The sequence below is a fragment of the Pinus tabuliformis genome, chromosome 7 (assembly GCF_031772625.1).
Source record: "Pinus tabuliformis cultivar Carrire ecotype Pingquan chromosome 7, CPIR1, whole genome shotgun sequence".
Classification (NCBI taxonomy): domain Eukaryota; kingdom Viridiplantae; phylum Streptophyta; class Pinopsida; order Pinales; family Pinaceae; genus Pinus; species Pinus tabuliformis.
Window position 1 is genome coordinate 830,076,650 of NC_142293.1, and position 22,724 is coordinate 830,099,373.

At 40.7% G+C, this 22,724-nt stretch overlaps 1 protein-coding gene across 3 annotated transcripts in view; it reads right to left on the bottom strand.

Moving 5' to 3' along the window:
• The window catches only part of LOC149250186 (isocitrate dehydrogenase [NADP]-like), a 329,935-nt gene that overhangs the window by 39,070 nt on the left and 268,141 nt on the right, over positions 1-22,724 (bottom strand). For 2 of the 3 annotated variants that reach the window (XR_016266814.1, XR_016266813.1), the window contains 6 exons: positions 2,112-2,228; positions 1,860-1,894; positions 1,539-1,681; positions 791-913; positions 614-700; positions 350-482 (listed from right to left, as the gene is read on the bottom strand). Coding sequence is in view for 1 of the 3 variants with exons in the window: in XM_089458932.1 (XP_089315058.1) it covers positions 610-700; positions 791-913; positions 1,539-1,681; positions 1,860-1,894 (392 nt within the window). In the remaining 2 variants the exon portion in view is untranslated. Of the gene's footprint in view, positions 1-349; positions 483-609; positions 701-790; positions 914-1,538; positions 1,682-1,859; positions 1,895-2,111; positions 2,229-22,724 lie in introns of those variants that run through there. The other variant, XM_089458932.1, reaches the window with a different exon arrangement.

Sequence of the window (22,724 nt, forward strand, 5' to 3'; positions counted from 1 at the left end):
TTATCTCGCATTAGATATTTATGCCATCCCAAAGTGACTTTGGTGATTCAGCAAACTAACACTTAAACACATCTACAATTAATTTGTCGCATGTCACTAGCATATATAGTGACAAAAGTAGTAATCATTCCTAACATTAATTTTACTGAAGTGTTAAAAGTCCAACAGTGTAGTCACCAACAATATGTGGAAGAAGAAAAAGGCTAATGTCATTATAATTTGGAGAGAATAGTAAACAACTGAATTAAAACCTCAAACATTGAGAGAGAAATTCAATCATACAAAAGCCACTTGACACTCCACAATGCAATTGGAGAAGACGAATGATGCAAGTTGTGGGAATCCTCACCAAGGCAAGACGTAAAATAGTTGTCAGCATGGTTGGTTCTCATACATCTCCCTTAACATTTCGTAAAAGAGGATTATACTTCTTGCAAATACTGCAGAACTATATCCTTGTAACAAAATGTCATTGTACAACCCTGAAAAGAAATAAGGCAAGACATTAGAATATCACCTGTTGTTTGCATTGAAATTCTACAGTATGAAATAAAAACCATAAATGAACTGTGTGCTTGAACAAGATTCAAATTTCTTGGGATAGTCAAATTACACTTTAGATGAAAGAATCTTTGAATTGAGATTTTCTGCAACAGCGTCAATAAATTCCTCTGTATTTAAGTAAAAGTTCCTTGAGACCCTGCAGATCCAAAAATAAACAAGTTAAAAAGGTAAAGAAAAAGAATTCCCAGTTTTCTTCCATAGGAAAGAAAAATACAGTCATACTTACTTTGCCCCGTGAACTAGAATGGCAAGGTCCTTTGTCATTTTCCCAGACTCAACTGTCTCAACGCAGGAATCCTCCAGTTTGTGCACAAAATCCAACAGCTTCTCATTATTATCGAGTTTTGCCCTTCAGAAATAAATCATCAACCAAGCACACAACTTAGATTCATCGGAATCATGAGTGCATCAAACTTCGAAAGTTCACAGAGAATATTGAATGCTCCTCCTTGAAATGTTAATAACCTTGTACTTTCTTTACAGCTCTACCTTTGACATAAACTGGAACTTATAATCAACAGCTAAGAGTACACAGAAGATACATAAGGATGCCATGCACAAATTTAATGACACAAATCAATCTAAGCTTAGCAATGCTTCCCTGAAATTCAGTGTTTGAAGCAAACATAACACCATGATATCAACATAGGTATATATGTCCAGTTAGTTTAATTTATATTCAGTGTTCCCTTATATATAATAGAGCTTAGCAATGCTTCCCTGAAATAAATTCAGTGTTTGAAGCAAACATAACACCATAAATGATAATATCAACATAGCTAGCTATGTCCAGTTAGTTTAATTTATATTCAGTGTTCCCTTGTATACAATAGAGAACTATGTTTCGTAGATTGGTCTATTAGAAAGACCAAAGAAACAGTAATCTGTAACTGTGGGAAACATCTCTTCCAAATGTCCTTGAAAGTGGCATATATGCACTACAAATTAATCATACAAGGAATAAGTGTATATACCTGTGCTCAAGTCCACGTGTCCAGGCAAATATTGAAGCAATACTGTTGGTACTAGTTTCACCCCCTTTCTGATGAACTCGAAAATGTCTTGTGACAGTTCCATGTGCAGCCTCAGCTTCAATAGTCTTACCATCTGAGGATAACTGGAATATCCACAGAACAAAATGCAAAAAAGAAAAAACAATTTAAAGTACAATAAAGCTAAGTGTAGAAAACAGATCGCAAACTTCAGTAGTCCATACAAAGAATGTTTTGACATAACCCAAAGCACTGATAATGGATCGCTCACTAAAACATCACAATGGAAATCGGAAAAATTACCAGCACTGATTTCATCAGTCCAAGCGACCCAAACCCTGTATCACATTAAACAAATGGATATGATTAGAATAAGATAAGGATTCAAAATTATTCTTTGGATAGAGATAAGAATAACTATCAACAAAATACAGTAACAAAAACCTATAGTGTTAAACCATAAATAAAGCAAAGGATTAATACAGATCACCATACAAAGAAAAATGTTAGAATGAAAAAATTCTATCCAAAAGCAATTAGGGAACTGTTACCCACCCAAATGGATAACCCTATAGGAGAAAAATTTTCTTGTATTCTTCATATCCAGCCAGCAAGCCATGCAGCCCCTGACCACCACCACTAGCCGAGGACGTGCCATTATATCTCTGCCACCTGCATCAACCATATGCCTCTCACCCATTTGGCAAGAGCACATGGACAACGGTGGGCTTCCGATCAAAAGGTACTTTATTTATTTTGCAATCGGGTGCTTATGCTTGTTTGTATTTTGGCATTTGATATGGATTATAGGGTGACCTGGAAGAACGAGGGGATTTGTTAAATTGGCAACTAGGGCAAAACTCCATGTCAATGTTACCAGACTCGGAATCGGCAATAAATCGGCGAGGCAAAAGAGCGAAGAGTTTTAATCGGATTGGGGAAAAATCGGGAAATAATCGGTGAATTCAAAAATAGATATACACATATTGAATTAATTTTTTTTTTTCATTGATATTCAATAAAACCATGATCAAACAATGCATAATATCAATAGATGTCCAAAATATCATGAATGAATAAGTATCTCGTATATGTTATGAGTCCAAACATGATCCAAAGTACTAAGTCCTAAATCCTAACCAATGACTACATAGAACCAGAAGCATTTGCTTCTAAAAGTTTGTAAAATACTGCATAATAATCAGTAAAAAAGCAGTAACTGAAATCTCTTGATTGTTGTTGAAATGATACAATAATGGTTTGCCACTGAAATCTCTGACAAAGCACACGCTTAAGCTAAACTAGAGCACACTGCACACTACGCCTCTATTACACTGCAACTCTATTACGCGAAGTAAACTAAAATTGAAACCATGCCTCTATTATCTCTCGGTGTATGAGTTGCAGGCTTGAGCTGTGAGAAGTCGATTACAGACCAACGTAACCTAACTAAACCACACAACGAAAAATGCGAGAACCCTAAAATTTAAAACCCATGCTCGCCAAGTTGAGGGCTGAAAATCACCTCAGTTGCCTAAATCGCAATTAATCAGTGAGTCACAAGTCAAACTCGCGTTGACCAAGAGTCAAACTTGGTCAACGCGAGTTTGACTCGCCCAGAGTTGAATCGGATCGTTTGAGGGAAGAGCAGAGTTTGACTCGTGATTAATCGCGAGTAATCGGAGATTCATGTTTCACTGCTCCATGTGGGTTGGCTTATTTCTGGCAGCTGATATTTTTATTGGATCCCTCTCGTCGAGAGGTGTAGGATTGATCCAAAGTTCATCCGATTCCGATAAGTATTTATGGAGATATGAATTTATTTTGTTTATGTAATTATTATCAAGCCGACCTGCACATATGCAGGCTCTAGAATCCCAACCGACGTGTCTATTCATCATCCTCGTTGTGGTATAAATAGATGAGGATTTGATATCATTTACACACAATTCTTGATGTGATCTCCTCTCTACGTCTTGGGTTTTTGGAGAAGGAGAGACACAAAAAGAATACGCTGGCCTAGTTTGATGATGCCCTAATCCAACGCAGTTTTTGGAGACCTTATACGTTATAGTACTATACGCTGTACATGGATTACACGCAGTTCATGAAGACATAACTTGATGCCCTAATCTGCTACCCTAATCCGTTGTCATATGGAACAACTGCAGTCACAACCGCAGTCTAGCATGGAAGATGAGCTGCAGTAAGCCGCAATCAAAGGAGGAAGGTGAGCTGCAGTAAACACAGTCAATGGAGGCCCTAAAACGCTGTCCCAACAGCCCTAAAATGGAGGCCCTAATACGCTGTTTCCAGCAGCCCTAAACGCAGTCAAATGGAGGCCCTAATACGCTGTTCCCAGCAGCCCTAAACGCAGTCAAATGGAGGCCCTAATACGCTGTTCCCAGCAGCCCTAAACACAGTCAATGGAGGCCCTAATACGCTGTACCAATAGCCCTAGGAGATGATCTTAACACAGTCATTAAAAAGGGTCTAACTCAGTCATGAAAGAGGACAGCCCTAATGCACATATACTCTGTCTATGAATGCTCCAAAAGGACGCAGTCCTAATGTGAAGATATGCTGCAATCAAGGATGAATATAGCCTTCAGTCAAAGCACAGGAATCCTAGCAGCAACGATATTAAAGACTGTTGTTCTCAAGCATGGGTTATGTATGATAGCAGTTGTCTCTATATTAGAGGACTGAGGGAGAAGCTGTTTAGTAGGAGTGTGCAACTATAGCCTAGCTAATCTGCTAGGCTGCAAGCCATAGCAAGCAGCTAAGGCTGATATGCATGTGGCTGCAACAAGAAGTTATAACAGCAGCATGATGGGCACATTAGCAAGGGCAGCATAATGATGTATGTGATCATGGGCAGCATGATGTATGAGATCATGGGCAGCATGATGTATGAGATCATGGACAACATAATGTATGGGCAGCATAATGATCATGAGCAGCATGATGATGCATGATGCAGCATGATGGTGCTACACAGTAAGGTGCAGCAAATGGACGAGATGCAACACTATGATAGGTGAAGAAGTCACCTTAGAGAATCAGTTGAAGCAATATGTCTTCAACTGATCTCTGTAGATATCAAAAGTCAAAGTGTTGACTTCTATTGTAAATGTATTCTCTCTCTCTCTTTCTCTGCTGAACTTTGAAGATAAAAGAAGATTTGATCAAAGGGTTTCCCCACACATTGTGGGGTTTGTCCCTGGCTTGCGCCATATCTTGTGTCCTCTTGTCTTGGCTTGTCTTCTGCATATTATATTTATGTTCTATCTGCAGTTTATCGTAATGCTGATGTGATTGCTAACTATGAAAATTTAAATAAATTGCTCTAGCATAGAACATACCAAAATTAACATGGTATCGGAGCTGAGGTGAAGACAATGCCCAAGCAAGAGTGAAAGAGCAATCACCAAATACAGTTGGGACAAGACAGAAGGATCAATGGGTTCCTCATAATTCACCTAGGGTGAAGTCAAAGCAGAGAATGTTATCAGAATGGCGCAGTGGAAGATTCTGATGGTCCATCTTAAGACCACTTCATTGGGAAGTTCGGATCTAAGGGTGGAAGAAAAGGTGGATGCCTTGTTGAAATAAGTTCGGCCGTCATACGAAGGAGTGTCCGAATGGCAAAGACACATATCTTGATGAAGATAACAATCATTCTTGGGACATATTCAATGATCAAAAGAATGACTGGTGATGTAGGTCATCAAAGACAATGGTCGACTCTTCCACGAAAGCAAGGAACCCCAAAATATCTTTTATGTACCTGATCGAACCTGGTGTCCATCTCGGAAATGGAAGTCAAAGGTTACAAGGTGGCACTTATCGATGGAAAGGTACGTGTTTGAAAATAGATCCTTTAAAGATGTTTTTGAGTTCAGGGTTGTATCAAGTTGCAGGAAGTCCACTAGGGACCATGTCCATTGACTCAGCACCGGAGGTCTGTGAGACAGATGGTGACTAGGATGCCTGAATTCAAAAAGAAGCATGAAGGTACATGTCTGAAATGTACCGAAGGAAAATATTATAAGGGGACCATTCCCCTCATGTAGCAGGTCCACAGGTTTGGAACAACCTGAGGAGTTTGAGAATCATGATCAGGGAATCTCATGTATACAGGGGGAAGAAAGCCCTCTATGGCTTGAAGCAAAACACCTCGGTTGTAGTATGAGAGGATTGATAGTTGTCTAATGCAGCTGAGATTCAATAGGAGTGAAACCAATCCAAACCATTTCTCGAAGGTTGTGAATGATAAATCTCTCGTACCAGCACTTATGTCTGACAGGTACAGACCCTCTCATTTATAGGAGACAGAGGGAGTTGGATTCTGAATGTGGGAAGATAACCTGCAAGCTTGTGACTGCCTAGAGGATCTTAACTTTCAGAAGTTATATGGTAATGATGTCGGACCAAATTTGGGAAATGCCTTTGAGTTTCATAAACTCATTCGCATTGATGTTCTTGGAGAACCTCCGTTCGAACATATGTGTTGCAGTTAGCATGGTGAGCTCATATTTGGTTGAGCCTCACTGGATTGGTACCAAAGAATCTTCTGAGATATCTTCAGGGGCACAATCTCTCATGGATTGAGATACACTGCCGAAAATATGTAACCACATGATTATTTGAATGATGAGTGGGCAGGAAGTATGGAGGATCACTAGAGCACTTCTCAGTGCTGTTTGGAATCTGCCTTGATATCCTGCATGAGCAGGAAGTAGAAGTCAGTGACTCTGAGCACCACCAAGGCAGAATACATTGCTAATAGTATGGCCTTCTGTGAGGCAGTCTGGTTGCTGAAGCTCTTCAGTGAGCTGTTTGTACACATGATGAATACCACTGTGAATCTCTGTGACAACTAGAGATGGGATTCGATTATTGAGGAATCTCGTATTTGACAATTGCTCCAGCAGATAGACATCAATTACTGCCTTATCTGGGATATGGTAAGTCGATGATCAAGGAGGCTCCATCACACTGAGATGGTGTACAGGACAGAGCCCTGAGGAAAGATCAAATTTGTGATTTTCCCGAACGACTTGGAGTCATCGAGAGACCTTTGTAAAAGGGTCCTGCATGTTGCATACATTGAGCTCTAGGAGCTTTGGGGGGCTTGCAGTTCCATTGGAGCAACATACGACCACAGGGTGACTCACCCTCCCCTGGTGGTGCGCACTGAAACAAGATGATTCGCTCTCTTGTGGGACAAGATGATTCACTCTCTTGTGGGACAAGATGAGTTGCTCTCTTGTGTAGCAGGATGATTAGTTCTCCTGTGAGGCCTGGATTGATGTGTTCTCCATGGCGATTGTAGCAGGATTGATGTGTTCTCCTGTGAGGCCTGGATTGATGTGTTCTCCATGGCGATTGTAGCAGGATTGATGTGTTCTCCTGTGAGGACAGGATTGATTAAGTTCTCCTGTCGAGGCATCCTACCCATGCAGTCTGGGACTCATGGGAAGTACCTCTCATCTGATCAATGAGCAGGGAAATGAAGTTAGGGACCATAGTAGTACCGATGGACGCATCGTTGTATCTACCGTACTCCCTACGCTAGGATGTCCTCCATTGATCTGGGATCAATGATACTCGTCTGGGACCAGTGGTAGGAGTTGTACATGCTATGACGCTGACTTCGGGTCGCCTGAGACTGGTCTAGGACCAGTGGTACATACTCCGAGACTGACTTCGTGTCAGTGCAGTACTGGTCTGGGACCAGTGAGAGTGGTACATACTATGACACTGACTTCGGGTCGGTTGAGACTGGTCTGGGACCAGTGATACACTCTCTGAGACTGCGATACTGGTCGGGGACCAGTGGTAAGAGTGGTACTTACTATGAAGCTGACTTCGGGTCAGTTGAGACTGGTCTGGGACTAGTGGTATCCACTCTGAGACTGACTTCAGGTCAGTGGAGAATGATATGACTCATTCTCGATCAATTCTTCTTCTTCATAGTTCAGCGGAGATGAGCAGAGCAAAGCAGAGCCAGCAGAGCAAAGCTAGCAGAGCTGAGCTGAGAAGAGCAGAGCCAGCAGCGCTGAGCATAGCAGAGCCGAGCTAGTACAGCTAAGCAGAGCAGAGCAAAGCCAGCAGAGCTGAGTAGAGCCAGCAAAGATAGGCAGAGCAGTGCAGGGCACTGATGGCAGAGATAGTACAGTCGGACATATGGATCAGCAGATGGAGTTCCCCCTAGTTGAGAGGGAGTGTTAAATTGGCAACTAGGGCCAAACTCCATGTGGGTTGGCTTATTTCTGGCAGCTGATATTTTTATTGGATCCCTCTCGTCGAGAGGTGTAGGATTGATCCAAAGATCATCCGATTCCGATAAGTATTTATGGAGATATGAATTTATTTTGTTTATGTAATTATTATCAAGCCGACCTGCACATATGTAGACTCTAGAATCCCAACCGACGTGTCTATTCATCATCCTCGTTGTGGTATAAATAGATGAGGATTTGATATCATTTACACACAATTCTTGATGTGATCTCCTCTCTACGTCTTGGGTTTTTGGAGAAGGAGAGACACAAAAAGAATACGCTGGCCTAGTTTGATGATGCCCTAATCCAACGCAGTTTTTGGAGACCTTATACGTTATAGTACTATACGCTGTACATGGATTACACGCAGTTCATGAAGACATAACTTGATGCCCTAATCTGCTACCCTAATCCGTTGTCATATGGAACAACTGCAGTCACAACCGCAGTCTAGCATGGAAGATGAGCTGCAGTAAGCCACAATCAAAGGAGGAAGGTGAGCTGCAGTAAACACAGTCAATGGAGGCCCTAAAACGCTGTCCCAACAGCCCTAAAATGGAAGCCCTAATACGCTGTTTCCAACAGCCCTAAACGCAGTCAAATGGAGGCCCTAATACGCTGTTCCCAGCAGCCCTAAACGCAGTCAAATGGAGGCCCTAATACGCTGTTCCCAGCAGCCCTAAACACAGTCAATGGAGGCCCTAATACGTTGTACCAACAGCCCTAGGAGATGATCTTAACACAGTCATTAAAAAGGGTCTAACTCAGTCATGAAAGAGGACAGCCATAATGCACATATACTCTGTCTATGAATGCTCCAAAAGGACGCAGTCCTAATGTGAAGATATGCTGCAATCAAGGATGAATATAGCCTTCAGTCAAAGCACAGGAATCCTAGCAGCAACGATATTAAAGACTGTTGTTCTCAAGCATGGGTTATGTATGATAGCAGTTGTCTCTATATTAGAGGACTGAGGGAGAAGCTGTTTAGTAGGAGTGTGCAACTATAGCCTAGCTAATCTGCTAGGCTGCAAGCCATAGCAAGCAGCTAAGGCTGATATGCATGTGGCTGCAACAAGAAGTTATAACAGCAGCATGATGGGCACATTAGCAAGGGCAACATAATGATGTATGTGATCATGGGCAGCATGATGTATGAGATCATGGGCAGCATGATGCATGGGCAGCATGATGCATGGGCAGCATGATGTATGAGATCATGGACAACATAATGTATGGGCAGCATGATGATGCATGATGCAGCATGATGGTGCTACACAGTAAGGTGCAGCAAATGGACGAGATGCAACACTATGATAGGTGAAGAAGTCACCTTAGAGAATCAGTTGAAGCAATATGTCTTCAACTGATCTCTGTAGATATCAAAAGTCAAAGTGTTGACTTCTATTGTAAATGTATTCTCTCTCTCTCTTTCTCTGCTGAACTTTGAAGATAAAAGAAGATTTGATCAAAGGGTTTCCCCACACATTGTGGGGTTTGTCCCTGGCTTGCGCCATATCTTGTGTCCTCTTGTCTTGGCTTGTCTTCTGCATATTATATTTATGCTCTATCTGCAGTTTATCGTAATGCTGATGTGATTGCTAACTATGAAAATTTAAATAAATTGCTCTAGCATAGAACATACCAAAATTAACAGGATTTGACCATGATCTTGTTCCCTCACCTTAAATGGAGCATTAATCTTCGATCCTAGTCTAGTGGGACCAATGTTGCACGAAGCGCCCCCCCCACGGTTCCAAGCCCCGAAGCGCGTCCCGTACGGAAGCGCCTAGGAAGCTTGGCCGGAAGCGGCGCTTCCGAATTCGGAAGCGGCGCTTCCGAATTCGGAAGCGCCGCTTCGGCTTTTTTAGCCGCTTCCTGGAAATTTGGAAGCGTTGTATGGAAGCGCCGCTTCCGAAGCGCCGAAGCGCGCTTCATATGGCGCTTCGGAGGAGGAAGCGTACGCTTCCCGTACACTTCCGTACGCTTCCAGAAAAGCTTCCGGAAAAGCGTTTAGAAAATTGTTTTTTTTTCAAATTTTTTTTAATTTTAGGTGAGTTTGCTTGTTGGGGGTGGGTCCACCGTGGGTTAGGGTGATGAATGAAGGCAAAAAAAAATATAAATATAGCAGATGCTCCCTCATGGTAATGTTAAATTCTTAAAGTAAAAGTGACATTCTCCTTTATTTTTCATTTTCATCCTTTTACTTAAATTTTTAACATTACCATGAAATGACTCAGGATGTTTGAGAGTGGTTCTAGCCTCATTGGACTTCATATGGAGAAAATAGAATTTCATATCCTATTCAAAATTCAGCAGACTTAACAGTTTTCAGGAATTCAGGATCAATGGGATTGTGGCATTTCATTAGATTATATCAAGTATGAAAGTATGCGATTAGCATTTAATCAAGAGCACCAAGCCCTATATGTACCCTAGTGTTGGTGGTGTTAATTGTTGAACTCCTTTGTCACGCGGCACACCCTTAGCAAAAAATTACCTTTCAATCAAGTCAAATTCATCGATCAAACATGTTAAGCTTTTTCTACCATATTTTAAGTCTTGAATTAGGTATTTGATCAAAATTGGGCAATGTTGACTAATATCACTAGACAATCAAGGTAGAGGCAAAGGCTAGACAACAGGAGAAGAATCTAGATTCTAGATCATTAATGTACAATGGATGTTATATCTATCTTGATTTATGCAAAAATATGCATGTTTTCATGTCTTCTACAATTAATTTGGTATTTGGGATGTTTATTTTGAGTATAAATGCAAAAAAATATAATATATATATATAGCAGACGCTTCCGCGGACGCTTCGCTTCCTAGATTTCTGGAAAATGACGCTTCGGTGTCCCCGCTTCCAAAAAACGCTTCCACTTCGTGCAACATTGAGTGGGACCTCCCCTAATGGCCCAATGGGTATAGGAAGGGCACTACTTGGGAAACCTTGATTGAGATAGCATAGTTCCATCTATCCCTATTCCATACTTACCACTTTCCATCATACATTACAAACCCTTATCTCACATTCATTCTTTGGGTTCAACTGACCATTGGTTCTTTGGGATTTGGCACCCATACATCCTCATACCTAGGTAGGGCCTGGAACTTTTCCCTGGGAGGTTGATGCAGCTAAAATAAAAGAAAAAAACATATCATGGCTACAAAATAAAATTAAAAGAATATCAAAATGCAAAAGATGGTCAGGACATACACATTAGCATGTGGGCAAAAGCCTAGCATGAGCTCTACCTCACTCATTATGGCCATCACCCAGTTACTGAGCACATGTTGCTCTCTTACACCATAAAAAGGAAACCTTGCATGTCCCAACCTTATGGTCAATGAAATGACTCATATTTAAGGAGTAATACAATTGCCATATGATTCAAAGCAAACTATAACCCTTTGAGCTATGAGCAGTTATATAAAGAAAAATCAAGCAAAAGGCACACATGAGGGGCAGAAAAACAAAGGCTGATTCGGTAACTCATGCATCCTCGATTGCTTCCTCCTCACATCTATACACTCATCATGCTCGTCCCTTTGACCATGCCACTTGGCCATGAAGTCTTCTCCCCTCCGTACCATCATTATTATTCACTAACACTTATCAATTGAAGGGTGAAATGAGAAAATGTTACTTCCCCTTGGGGGCTAGAAACACGTAATAGGGTTGTCCTCTAGCCACTACTACCTAGGGAGAAAACACCATTGCGAGCTCAAAGCCCTGAATTTGGAAGAGAATCCGTATTTGAAGTAGTAAATAGCCCATTACAATGAAGCTTGGTTCACTTAGATACAATAATGATTATTGTCCCTGATGACTAGCTGCTTTCACTAGAATGTATGTTGAGATTGTCAGGTGGTTCAGTAGCCCATGCCTAGGCACCTTACCCACAAATACCCATGCCATTAGAAAAGTATATTGGCACCCACGGGTGAAGCATTGAGAGCCTTGAGTCTAAGCAACAACAACACATCACACGTGACCGTGGGCACCTCCTGCACCCAGGACGTTCTGCCACTTTGTACTACATTTGATGATTCTCCAAGATGATACACCTAGACAAAGCATGCCCCCAGGGAAGCCTTAGCGCCATATGAGGGATGGCAGTGGATTCAGGGCACAAATGAGGATGGTCTCACCTTCAAAAACTTGGGAGGGCTAATAGCAGCTAGAAAGCCCACAACGTTGGAGCAGAGATGGACATTTTGAGCAGTTGGAGACATATGAGACCAAGTTGTGTCACCCCAACTGAATTTTAGGAACCATTGAGATCCATTGATGGAAATATGAGGGCCAACCCTCAAATGATGATTTTTAGATGCTACTACACCACACTTGGCACCTTGCAGTACTAACGATTAACATTTGGAGAACTCTTCATGCATGACGTCAGCCTTAGAGGCCTCACGAGTCACAACTCTCACATGTGGCCTTTTATTTGTTGGGTTGGCATGTAACCCAAGGGTTTCATTGTGATTTTACTTGCTAGTAGGGGTTTTTAGGCTAAATTAGAACTTATCCTCCTCATATAAATAGAGGAAAGGATCATTGCTACTCATCATCATCCCTTGCACTATTTCAGTCCTCCTTAGACAGATTTTGGCCTTCTTGTTTCTTGGTGAAGATGTGATCTATGGAGTATTCTTGTTCATTGGAATTATTTTCTTGACTTTGGAGAAGTTGTCTTGGATCAATAAAGGATTGTTCATGCATATTGTCTTGTAAGTGAGCTTGTTTATTGAAAATTTCTGATTTTATGTCTAATGTATGGAATAAATTGATGATCTATGGTTTTTCTATTGTACCCTAATTTGTTGAAAATCAATTGCATAGAAACTAGGTCTCATTATTGTATGCATTACTCATGTATGATATGTTGTGACATTCCCCTTGGTGAACCTTAATTATAGCTCTCCCAAGTGACCTTCATCCTGTTGCACTTATTTTTGTCAAAATTCTGAGGAAGCAAATGTACCTATTTTTTTTTTAAAAGATTGAGATCATCAGCCATCAACATTGTGTCATTGTAAACCCATTCTGCAAATTTTTAATGTAAATGATACTAGTAAGACCATGAATGTATGTAACAACCTAGGTAAGCCTATTATTTTGGTGATAATTTCATCCTAAGAGGTTTCTCGTCTCACTGACTCATCTGTGTTTCTAAACACGGATGGTCGACACAGTTGTTCCCTCCAACCTCACCCCAAGGCTAGGGTGGAATTTGTCATCAAAGTCTTAGGTGAGTCCTAGTGTTCTAATCGAGTCTTATGAAAAATTGATTTGGGAATAATTTAAGCTAATTGGCTAAATTATTTTATTACAAATCACTTGGTCTACTAGATCATATTGTGTCACGGATTGGGTATGTAATTTGACTGTGTAAGTCAAATGAGTATTCCCCCATTGCGGATTGAAAATTGCAAATCTTATGTAACACCATGGTTAAAATATTAGAGGATGGAAAAAACATTAAATCCCAAGTGTCAATGAATTAAAATCCCCTCAAGTTTTAATTTCTGTATGAATTTAAATTTGACTCTAAATTAATTAATTTTCTGGCTTAGGATTTATTTAATTTTTTTCCAAATGGCAAAAAATTAAATAAATCCTAAGCCAAAAAATTAATTAATTTAGAGTCAAATTTAAATTCATACAGAAATTAAATTCTCCAAGTGGAAAAACTCGTGGGTCTTAAAATAATAAATTTTTGGAGGTCCTCCACTAAGGGAATACTGGATATTTCAAGAGAAATTTGACCCTTGGACCTTAGTGGTTAAGTCAAAGTCAAATTTTTTAGGAAATTAGCTCAAAATAATTAATTTTGAGCTAATAAAAATGGAATTAAATGAGAAATTCGAAAGTTCTTCAAAAATAAAAATTCAACAACTAAGATTAAAAAAATCATCAAGGATTTATCAACGGCCAAGATTAGTTTGACAAGGATCAAGCCAACTAGCCATTATTTTCCAATTAGAGGATCTATCTATAAATTAGAAAGTCATTTTGTTCGTTTTTGTAGCATCGGATGTGTTCAAGCCTTGAAAGTTTGTGGAGAGGCTAGAATACATGAGATCTCCAAAACCCAGAAATTACTTTTGGGAATTCCATCTAGAGATGACTTAATTAGATTATTAGTCATTTTTTAAATATTTCCTAAATCTAAACTTAAGAAATATGACTAATTAATCAGAATTAATTAAGTTATGGTGTGAATGTTCTAGAAACTCATACAGATCAACTTCAAGTTAATCATAGCCATTGATTAAGATCTAATTTTGGTCGTTGAAGTCTCAATAGAGGATTGTAAGAAGAAGTCGATGGGGCTTAAAGAAATCACTTGCAGAGTTCAATTTCATGAGCAGATCGATTTCCTGAGTAGCAGTATTCAGTTATCGAAGAGAGAGCCAGAGAAATCGAAGCAGTGAGAGAGGGGCAGAGACAGTGAAGCCAGAGGAAGGATTCCAATTCTGGTGAGTGCATTTGCAGAGAAGCTGATGCAGAGCAACGTAGTAGCCTCTAGAGGCAATTTCAATTTTGTTGGGGAGAAACAAAATTTCAATGCCAGAAGCTGGGGATAGGTTCCAGAGGCCAAGAGAGATGTTTTCCTAGATAGCAGTTGGTCAAATGGCTTGAGGAGAAGTTGTTCCAAGCTGAGAGCAGTAGCAACTGTGCTAGGGTGACGCACTGACTGCGCAGAGGCAGTTTGGACGGCTCAATTTGGGTTGAACTCAGTGTCGGGATCTGCCTGTGGAGTGAGGAATTTCTCCTCACTAGATTTTCTTGCCAATATTTCTCTATAGGATTGCCAGTTTCGGCATCCAGTTGTACTCAGATTATTTCACCATTGCATACTAATAAAACCCTCAGCTGCCACACTAATTTTCCCGAGTTGGGTTTTTCCGGGGACATTGGTCCAAAACTAACTGTGTTATTTTATGTGTGTGTGCTACTATCTCTTCCACTGTTTATTTCTTCCGTGGTTTTATTTATGTAGGTTGCAGTGTGATTGATTCAGTAGTAAATAAATTGTTAAGAATTAACTTAACAATTAGGATAATTATTTCCAGTTGCAGCAATAGGATTCGTGTCACCGAATTTTCACATGGTATCAGAGCACAAATAATTAGCCGGAGAGCTCAGTAGCGAAGAAGGAGTTTCGATGTTCATTAAGGGGCAGTAGTTCGAAACCCAGAGGCAGTGCAGTCACCTTGGCCAAGAGGTTGAATTCTTGAGGAGAAATCAATTTTTCTGAGAGAGGGACAAAAAAATTCAATCTCTCTAGATCGAGGGTTTGCAGAGGCAGAGGGAGCAGCCAGTATTTTTTGCAGAGCAGATCTCTAGCTAGACGCAGCAGTTTTCTAGAGAAGAACTAGCGTCGGGAGGAAGAAGAGCACACACTGAGGGAAAATTTTCCTCAGGGAACTTCTAGTCTCAAGAAGTTCGAATTCCCTTGCAGATCAGCAGTCATTGTGTGCAGAGTTTCTCACTCCAGAAGGGAGTGTGAATAGCTGAGCAACAGCTGAGCAGAAGGGAAGAGGAGATTTTCGACATCATTTGGAGATTGCCACTGTTGGACTACGAGATCATGACAAGTTGGACAGTGCTTCCAACTATGTCATCTGGAAGGCAAGGATGTCCTTCCTTCTGGATGAATATAGCGCAATGGTAGCTACCCCCACGGATGTAGATCAACTGAAGGAATACCGAAAGGAGATGGTGAGGGCGAAGAGATTGATCATAGATGGTGTCAAGGACAATGTTGCACGAAGCGGGAGCGAAGCGGAAGCGCGGAGCGCGGAAGCGTCATTTTCCAAAAATCTAGGAAGCGAAGCGTCCGCGGAAGCGTCTGCTATATATATATATATTTTTATATTTTTTTGCATTTATACTCAAAACAAACATCCCAAATACCAAATTAATTGTAGAAGACATGAAAACATGCATATTTTTTCATAAATCAAGATAGATATGGCATCCATGATTCCATTGTAGTTACTAGTATGTACAACAATCATCTATATTCTAGCTATTACAAACATGCATCAAATTTTTAAGCATTACATGAATTTAGCAATTCAATTGTAAAATTAAATGGGAAAATTTTGATTTAAGCATTACATAATATCATCGAAACTCTGAAGTGCCTTGATCGAATTTCTATGTATGTGATGCAAAGTCCTTATCCTTGTAATATCATTGTTATGCGTCAAGATTTTGACAGTGAAACCTTCTCACCGAACCCTTATCATTGAGACTGTGTTAGGTACCAAGATCTTCTTATTGTGATGAAAACTTTCTCACTGTTGTGATACCAAATTTGTATCACTGTAGTTATACCAAAATCTATTGATGACTGTTCTTACTGTTGAGGCACCAAGACTGTGGTAGCACAAAACCTTTAATCTGCATTACCTTACTGTGGTACCCAAATTTTATTTCAGAGATAATTCGAGTTTCTGTGACTGCATCACTGCACTGAAGTGTGATCACTGTAATATCACCGAAGTGTGATCACTGTAATAGCATCGAAATCAAGGTAGCATCGAAACTGTGATAGGAATAACATTGAGTCACTGTAATACATAACAGAACTGTCTCCATTGCAATCCGCATTCATTGTGATACATAACAAAATTGAACCCAATCTTCAACGCAATCTTCTATGAGATCTGAGATAGTAATCTCAGTCATATCACCGAAACTGCTCTCTAAAATCCTTACCCGAATCCCAGGAAGCGCATTAAAATTTTGGAATCGTGCTTCGGAAAAAATGGAATCGCGCTTCCTAGGGCGCTTCCGGAACGCTTCCGTAAGGGACGCGATTCCGACCTAGGATCCGGGGGGGGGCGCTTCCTGCAACACTGGTCTAGGATCATGTTGTATCACACATAGCGGCCAAGGGACCGACCAAAGAGATGTGGGATACACTTTCCACGTTGTACCAAGGCACTTCCAAGTAGTGGAAGATGTACTTGGAGGAGAAGCTGAGATGCACCAGGATGCAGAAAGGGGAAAGCATAGACCCCTTCCTCACCAGGATTCAGGAGATCCAGGACTAGTTGTCAGTTGTTGGGGCAACGCCTCAACCCACAAAGCTAGTACGATTGGCATTCAACAATGTCTAAGAGGAGTAGCAAGTATTTGTCCAGAATACCTTGGGCAGAGAAACCTTGCCAAGTTGGGACAAAATATGGGCCGATTTACAGCAGGAGGAGTTGAGACGAGCTCTATTGAAGAGCTCCATCAGTGGCAACAGCGACGGATCAAAGAAGGTGAAGGAGGAGGAGAAGGTGGCCCTCACATCGAAGGGTCCCAGTCAGGGACAAGGGGAGCAGCGAAAGAATAAGAAGGACATGTCGAAGGTCAAGTGCTTCAGATGTGGTGAGCTTGGTCACTACAACACCTAATGTCCTCTCAGGAAGAAGGAGAAGCAAGAGAAGCAAGACCAGCAGGCAGGATCAGCAGAGATTGATAGGCTTTCTATAGGCTGGAGGAAGACTTCACCATGTTTGTTGGCATACCCCCAGGAGTCAAGTGGGGTGACTTGATTTTGTAGCCTTAGAGTTCTACAGATAGGCAGGATGCTTGAGGAGGTCCACCTCTTGAATCAATACCTTGGTATGGGGCCCACAGTGTTTTGTAGCAGGATGGATCAGTTGCAGTAGAAGCAGTCAGATGCCAGAGTGACATATGCAAAGTCTAGTTGCAATCAGATACTAAGCAACGCAGTGCAGAGTTGGTAGCAGTGCAGAGTCAGCAGCAACTCAAATACCTCAGTGACAACTTAGATACTAGAAGCAGTCAAAGACTTGGGTGACAGATGTATCATATTGATCATAGCTGATTTAGTATTTAGGATGTTTCTCAGTTGCAAATGTTGCAGTTGCAGAAGCAGTAGATGGAGAGGGAGTTACAGTGCAGATGTATAGTTGGCAGCGGTTTTCCAAGGTCAGCAGCAGCACAGATGCAGCACATTGTGCAGTAGTTGGTGGGCAACAGCAGCCAGACATCAGTAGAGTGACAAGAGATGATGCAGAGATAGGGTGTTGCTATAGGGGGCAACAGCACTAGAACACATTCCTCGCTAAGAGGGAGTGTTAGTTTTTATAGCATTGGATGTGTTCTAGCCTTGAAATTTTGTGGAGAGGCTAGAATACATGAGATCTCCAAAACCCAAAAATCGTTTCTGGAAATTCCACCTAGAGATGAAGTAATTAGATTATTAGTCGTTTTTAAAATATTTCCTAAGTCTAAACTTAGGGAATATGATTAATTAATCATAATTAATAAAGTTATGGTGTGAATGTTCTAGAAACTCACACAGATAGACTTCAAGTTAATCCTAGCATTGATTAATATCTAATCTTGGTTGTTGAAGTCTCAATAGAGGACTATAAGAAGAAGTCGATGGGGCTTGGAGAAATCACTTGTAGAGTTCAATTTCATGAGCAGATCGATTTCCTAAGTAGCAGCATTCAGTTGCCGGAGAGAGAGCCAGAGAAATCGAAGCAGTGAGAGGGCAGGGACAGTGAACCCGAAGGATGGATTCCAGTTCCGGTGAGTACATTTGCAGAGGCAGAGAAGCCACAGAGAGGCTGACACAGAGCAGCGCAATAGCCTCTAGATGCAATTTCGATTTTGCTGGGGAGAAACAGAAATTCAGTGCCCGAAGGTGGGCAGAGGTTCCAAAGGCTAGGAGAGACATTTTCCCAGACAGCTTGAGGATAAGTTGTTCCAAGCTAACATCAGCAGCAACTGCGCTAGGGTGACGCAATGACTACGCAGAGGCAATTTGGACGGGTCAATCTGCGCTGAGGTCAGTGCCGGGATTTGCCTGTGGAGTGAGGAATTTCTCCTCACTAGATTTTCTTGCCAGTATTTCTTTGTAGGATTGTCAATTTCGACATCCAGTTGTACTCAGATTATTTCACTGCTGCATAATAATAAAACCCTCACCTGTTGCACAGATTTTCCTGAGTTGGGTTTTTCCTGGGACATTGGTCCAAAAATCACTGTGTTATTTTATGTGTGTGTGCTAGTATCTCTTGCAGTGTTTATTTCTTCCGCGGTTTTATTTGTGTAGGTTGCAGTGTGATTGATTCAGTATTTGCCGTAGCTCACAGTAAATAAATTGTTAATAAATAAATTTAACAATTAAGAGAATTATTTCCAGTTGCTGCAATAGCATTCGTGTCACCGAATTTTCACACATTTGAGTCTCTAGGGATCTGATTTCTAGCTAAGAAATTGTTGCTGAAGCATCTTATGTAACACTATTGTCCCCCTGGGAACTTTTATTTCTATCATAATAAAGACTTTGGGGTGCAATTCAAGGTGTTCCATGTTCGTTGATTTGTGGTATGTACTATGTACTGACTACAGGCTTTCCTATGTTGTGTTGGTAAATGATAAGATTTGTTTTTCATTAGATGGAGATAGAGTCATTCTATTGATAGTTTTGGCTTTAATATTAGATGATTTGATTCACCATATGATTAATGGATTTTCTTGAGATAAATACATAGTGTTTGCAAGTACTTTAGTCCTTAGTCTCCAAGTTCACAAACTATGGGTAGGAACCAACTTTGCTTGGATCATGAATATTTATGTGGTGAATTTAATCTTCACTAAGGTTATAGTGTGCATTGGGTTTCCAAAGTATTTTTAGCCATTTATCAAAAAAAATGTGCCATATAAATTATTTCTCTAAATTTATTTTCAAAACCCTCATATATTTGTAATTTTTTGTAAACAGATCTGTAATTTAAATTTGTAAATTATTTTTTCTAATTGGGGTTTTGGGGTTTTAAAGAATTTTTTTTTGTATATTGTGGTTTTGGGATCATTTTTACAGGTAATTCTCTCAAGCTATCAAAGAAGATCAAGATTTTTTAAGGCCAGCCCAGGGGTTAGGGCCTCTAATACCCTACCAACGCCATCAAATGAATTTGGCAGGGGTTAGTAAAAATCTCAGATATTGATCTACGTCTGAAAGGGTCAGATCTGTCCTCCCAGCCCACTTTAGCTTCAACGCCCATCCACAAAGAGAGGGCTGCAGTTCATTGAGGTAAGAAGCTAAGCATGGTGGATAATTTTCTGAATTCTGGGGCTAACGAATTTACTTTGCAGGGATCTGAATTTGATGTAAGCTTGATTGGTGGCATTACTAGGTCTTCAGGACTTAGACTTAGCCCCTAGGGCCTCCATCATCTGAGCCGCAGGCCTAGTGGCCTTGTTCTCCTTAGTGGCAGAGCTTATTAGCCCTCCTCTTGCCTTCGCTGGCTTGGCTAGGGCATCTTTTCCCTTCATCTATTCTCCTTATCCCTCCACCGCAGCCTTCTCCTTTGCCATTTATTCCCTCATCTCCCCTTTTCCTCCCTTCCTCTTACCCTCCGTTAGCTCTTTCTCCCATCTTTCAGGCCTGTTGTGGCACTTTAATCCTCTGCCCTTGCCTCCTATCCTCTCCGTCTTGCCCTTTATACCCTCGGCTCCCTTCCCTCAACCCTCATTTCCTCTCTGTTGTGACCTTCCTCTCTTCCAGTCCTTCGCTGCCCCATTTTGCTTGGCTGCAGGCCTGTCTTGCTCTCTGTGAGCCTCTGCCACCCTCTGCTGCCTTGTTTTCCCTTTCAACCCCTCTGCCTCAAGCCCTACATTGTTGTTCCTCCCTCACCGTGGCCCTAGCAAGTCTTTCTTCCCTCTGTCTCCTCTGGCCTAGCGGCAACCAAGGGAAAAGCCTCATTCTTGGCCTCCCCTCCCCTCATTTGTTTTCTGTGGATCTTTGAGAATTCTGAAATTAACTTTGAGCATTGGAGTTAAAGTTTATGTTCACACGTGATCTGTTCGTTGGAGGATTTGTGTTCAATTTTCCTAGTGATTTGTAAGGCCTAGGGCCTGCTGGTTTGTCACTTTTGAAACTCTCACTCATTTCATTGTTTCTATTCAAATCTCTGATGTCTTTTTAGCGGTAAATAAAAATTCATTTGTAAGTTGCCTAAATGAATTAACAAGCCATTGCCTAAGTGGGCATCAATTTCATAGACTTGCGTCTCCAGAAATTGATGACTGTCACCTCTGTTAGAGTTGCGTAACAAGATCTGAAAATATATCAGTAGCAAAGCCATTTTCATTTGTTTATCTCAAGTTCTTTAATCTAGCTCCAGGGGATATAAAAAATTTAGAATTGTTGGACATATTGAGCACTGATTTATTTAGTGTTGTCCCAAAATAATCGTGGTTCATTCAAAGTCATTGAAATTCAAGTGGCATACAAAGGGCTCATTGTTGTTGTTCTATGTCGATATTGTTTGTCACCGTTTGAGTTACTATTGGTTTGACATCTTAACACACGTGTTGCAATTGGCCTAAAGCTTCAGGTTTTGCATTAAGAACGCTCTCTAAAAGCACCTACCCTATCTAAAGATCCAAGGCATCGTTGTTTCTTGCATATAAGTGTACAATGGCATTATTCACATATTGTTGAATGGTCCCTATTACTCTAGCATCTTGCCACTTTAGGATCTAAATTGCTAATTGTGTTTAAAATTGATTGTCTAAGCAATACAATCATTTATCTTGAGCAAATTCATCAAATTGACATTGTCTCTAGATGATCTTTGTATAAGTACTCTAATTATTCATGGTTTGTGGTTCTAGGTGCTTACCTATTGTGAAAACTCTATATTAGTGAATCATTGTGAAGACAAGTGTATCTTTTGGTTATCCATCATATCATTGGCATTTCTTGTTCATTTTGGCACTTCCTAATTGGCACAGTTTCTTGTGTTTAAGGATTGTCCCTTAATTTCAATTAATAAGTAATTATCATCATAATTGAAGAGTAATCATAATTGAAGTACTTAATGTAAGCAATCCTAACCCAAGAATCACTCGCATTTGGTTACATGGCATCTAATTTGTAAATAAGCGAGTTTGACTCCATAAGGCACTGGTCTCAATAGTGAATCCAATCTTACATCTTGCTTGAATTAACCAAGTAGCTATGTCACTCAACTGTGTCTCTCCAACAAGTTGGTTCCCAATTTGTTTTCCATCACCTCATTTCCAGAAGGACTACCCCCCATAGCCTTTTGTTGGGAAACAGCTAGAATGGAATGGGCGGTGATCATAGTGACAGCTCACGCCCTGAGTCGTTGTTACAGTGCATGTACAATCTAAGCGACAACTGATCCCTCACAAAGGCAATAGTTAGGGTTTGTGCTAGGGCATCAAACATCCTTACTCCTTTTTAAGTTATAGCTTATCTTAAGAATCCATAGACTCCATCCGCCTAAGGACTAGGCACTAGCGTTGTCTAGTTGGTGATCAAACCATATTTTATCCACAAATTGAAATTGTTTTTCTCTCTCTTCTCTAATTTGGTCCTCTTAAGGCCAAGCGACCCAACTAGGGGTTAGTATGAATTAGCTAGGAAGACGAATTATTTGTCTTAGAAGGTCTCAACATCAAGGGTTGTAGTCGTTGCCTCAAAATCATTCCGCTTGGTGGCCATTGTTTCCATTTTCATCTAGAATTTTTCTTTCCCTAGTTATTTTCCCTAGGATAAAACCCTAGCTTGGTTAAACATTCAACTTGATGGTTGTTGTGTTGAAAAATGTAACTAGGTTCGGTCTTCATAAATGTATTTGAGTCATTATGTAATGTACTTGTCAAAAGAATGAAAAAGAACATTTTTATTATTATCATAATGACTTATTAAAACATGGGTTTCATGCTTGGGTCATCATGTTTTAAGTCAAAGTCCCCATTGAGGACTTCTAGGATTTATTCCGAGTCATTAAAGCTATGTTGCATGGGTTCCCGAACCCGGGGGTGGGGTTCTCGAACCCGTCCCGGGTT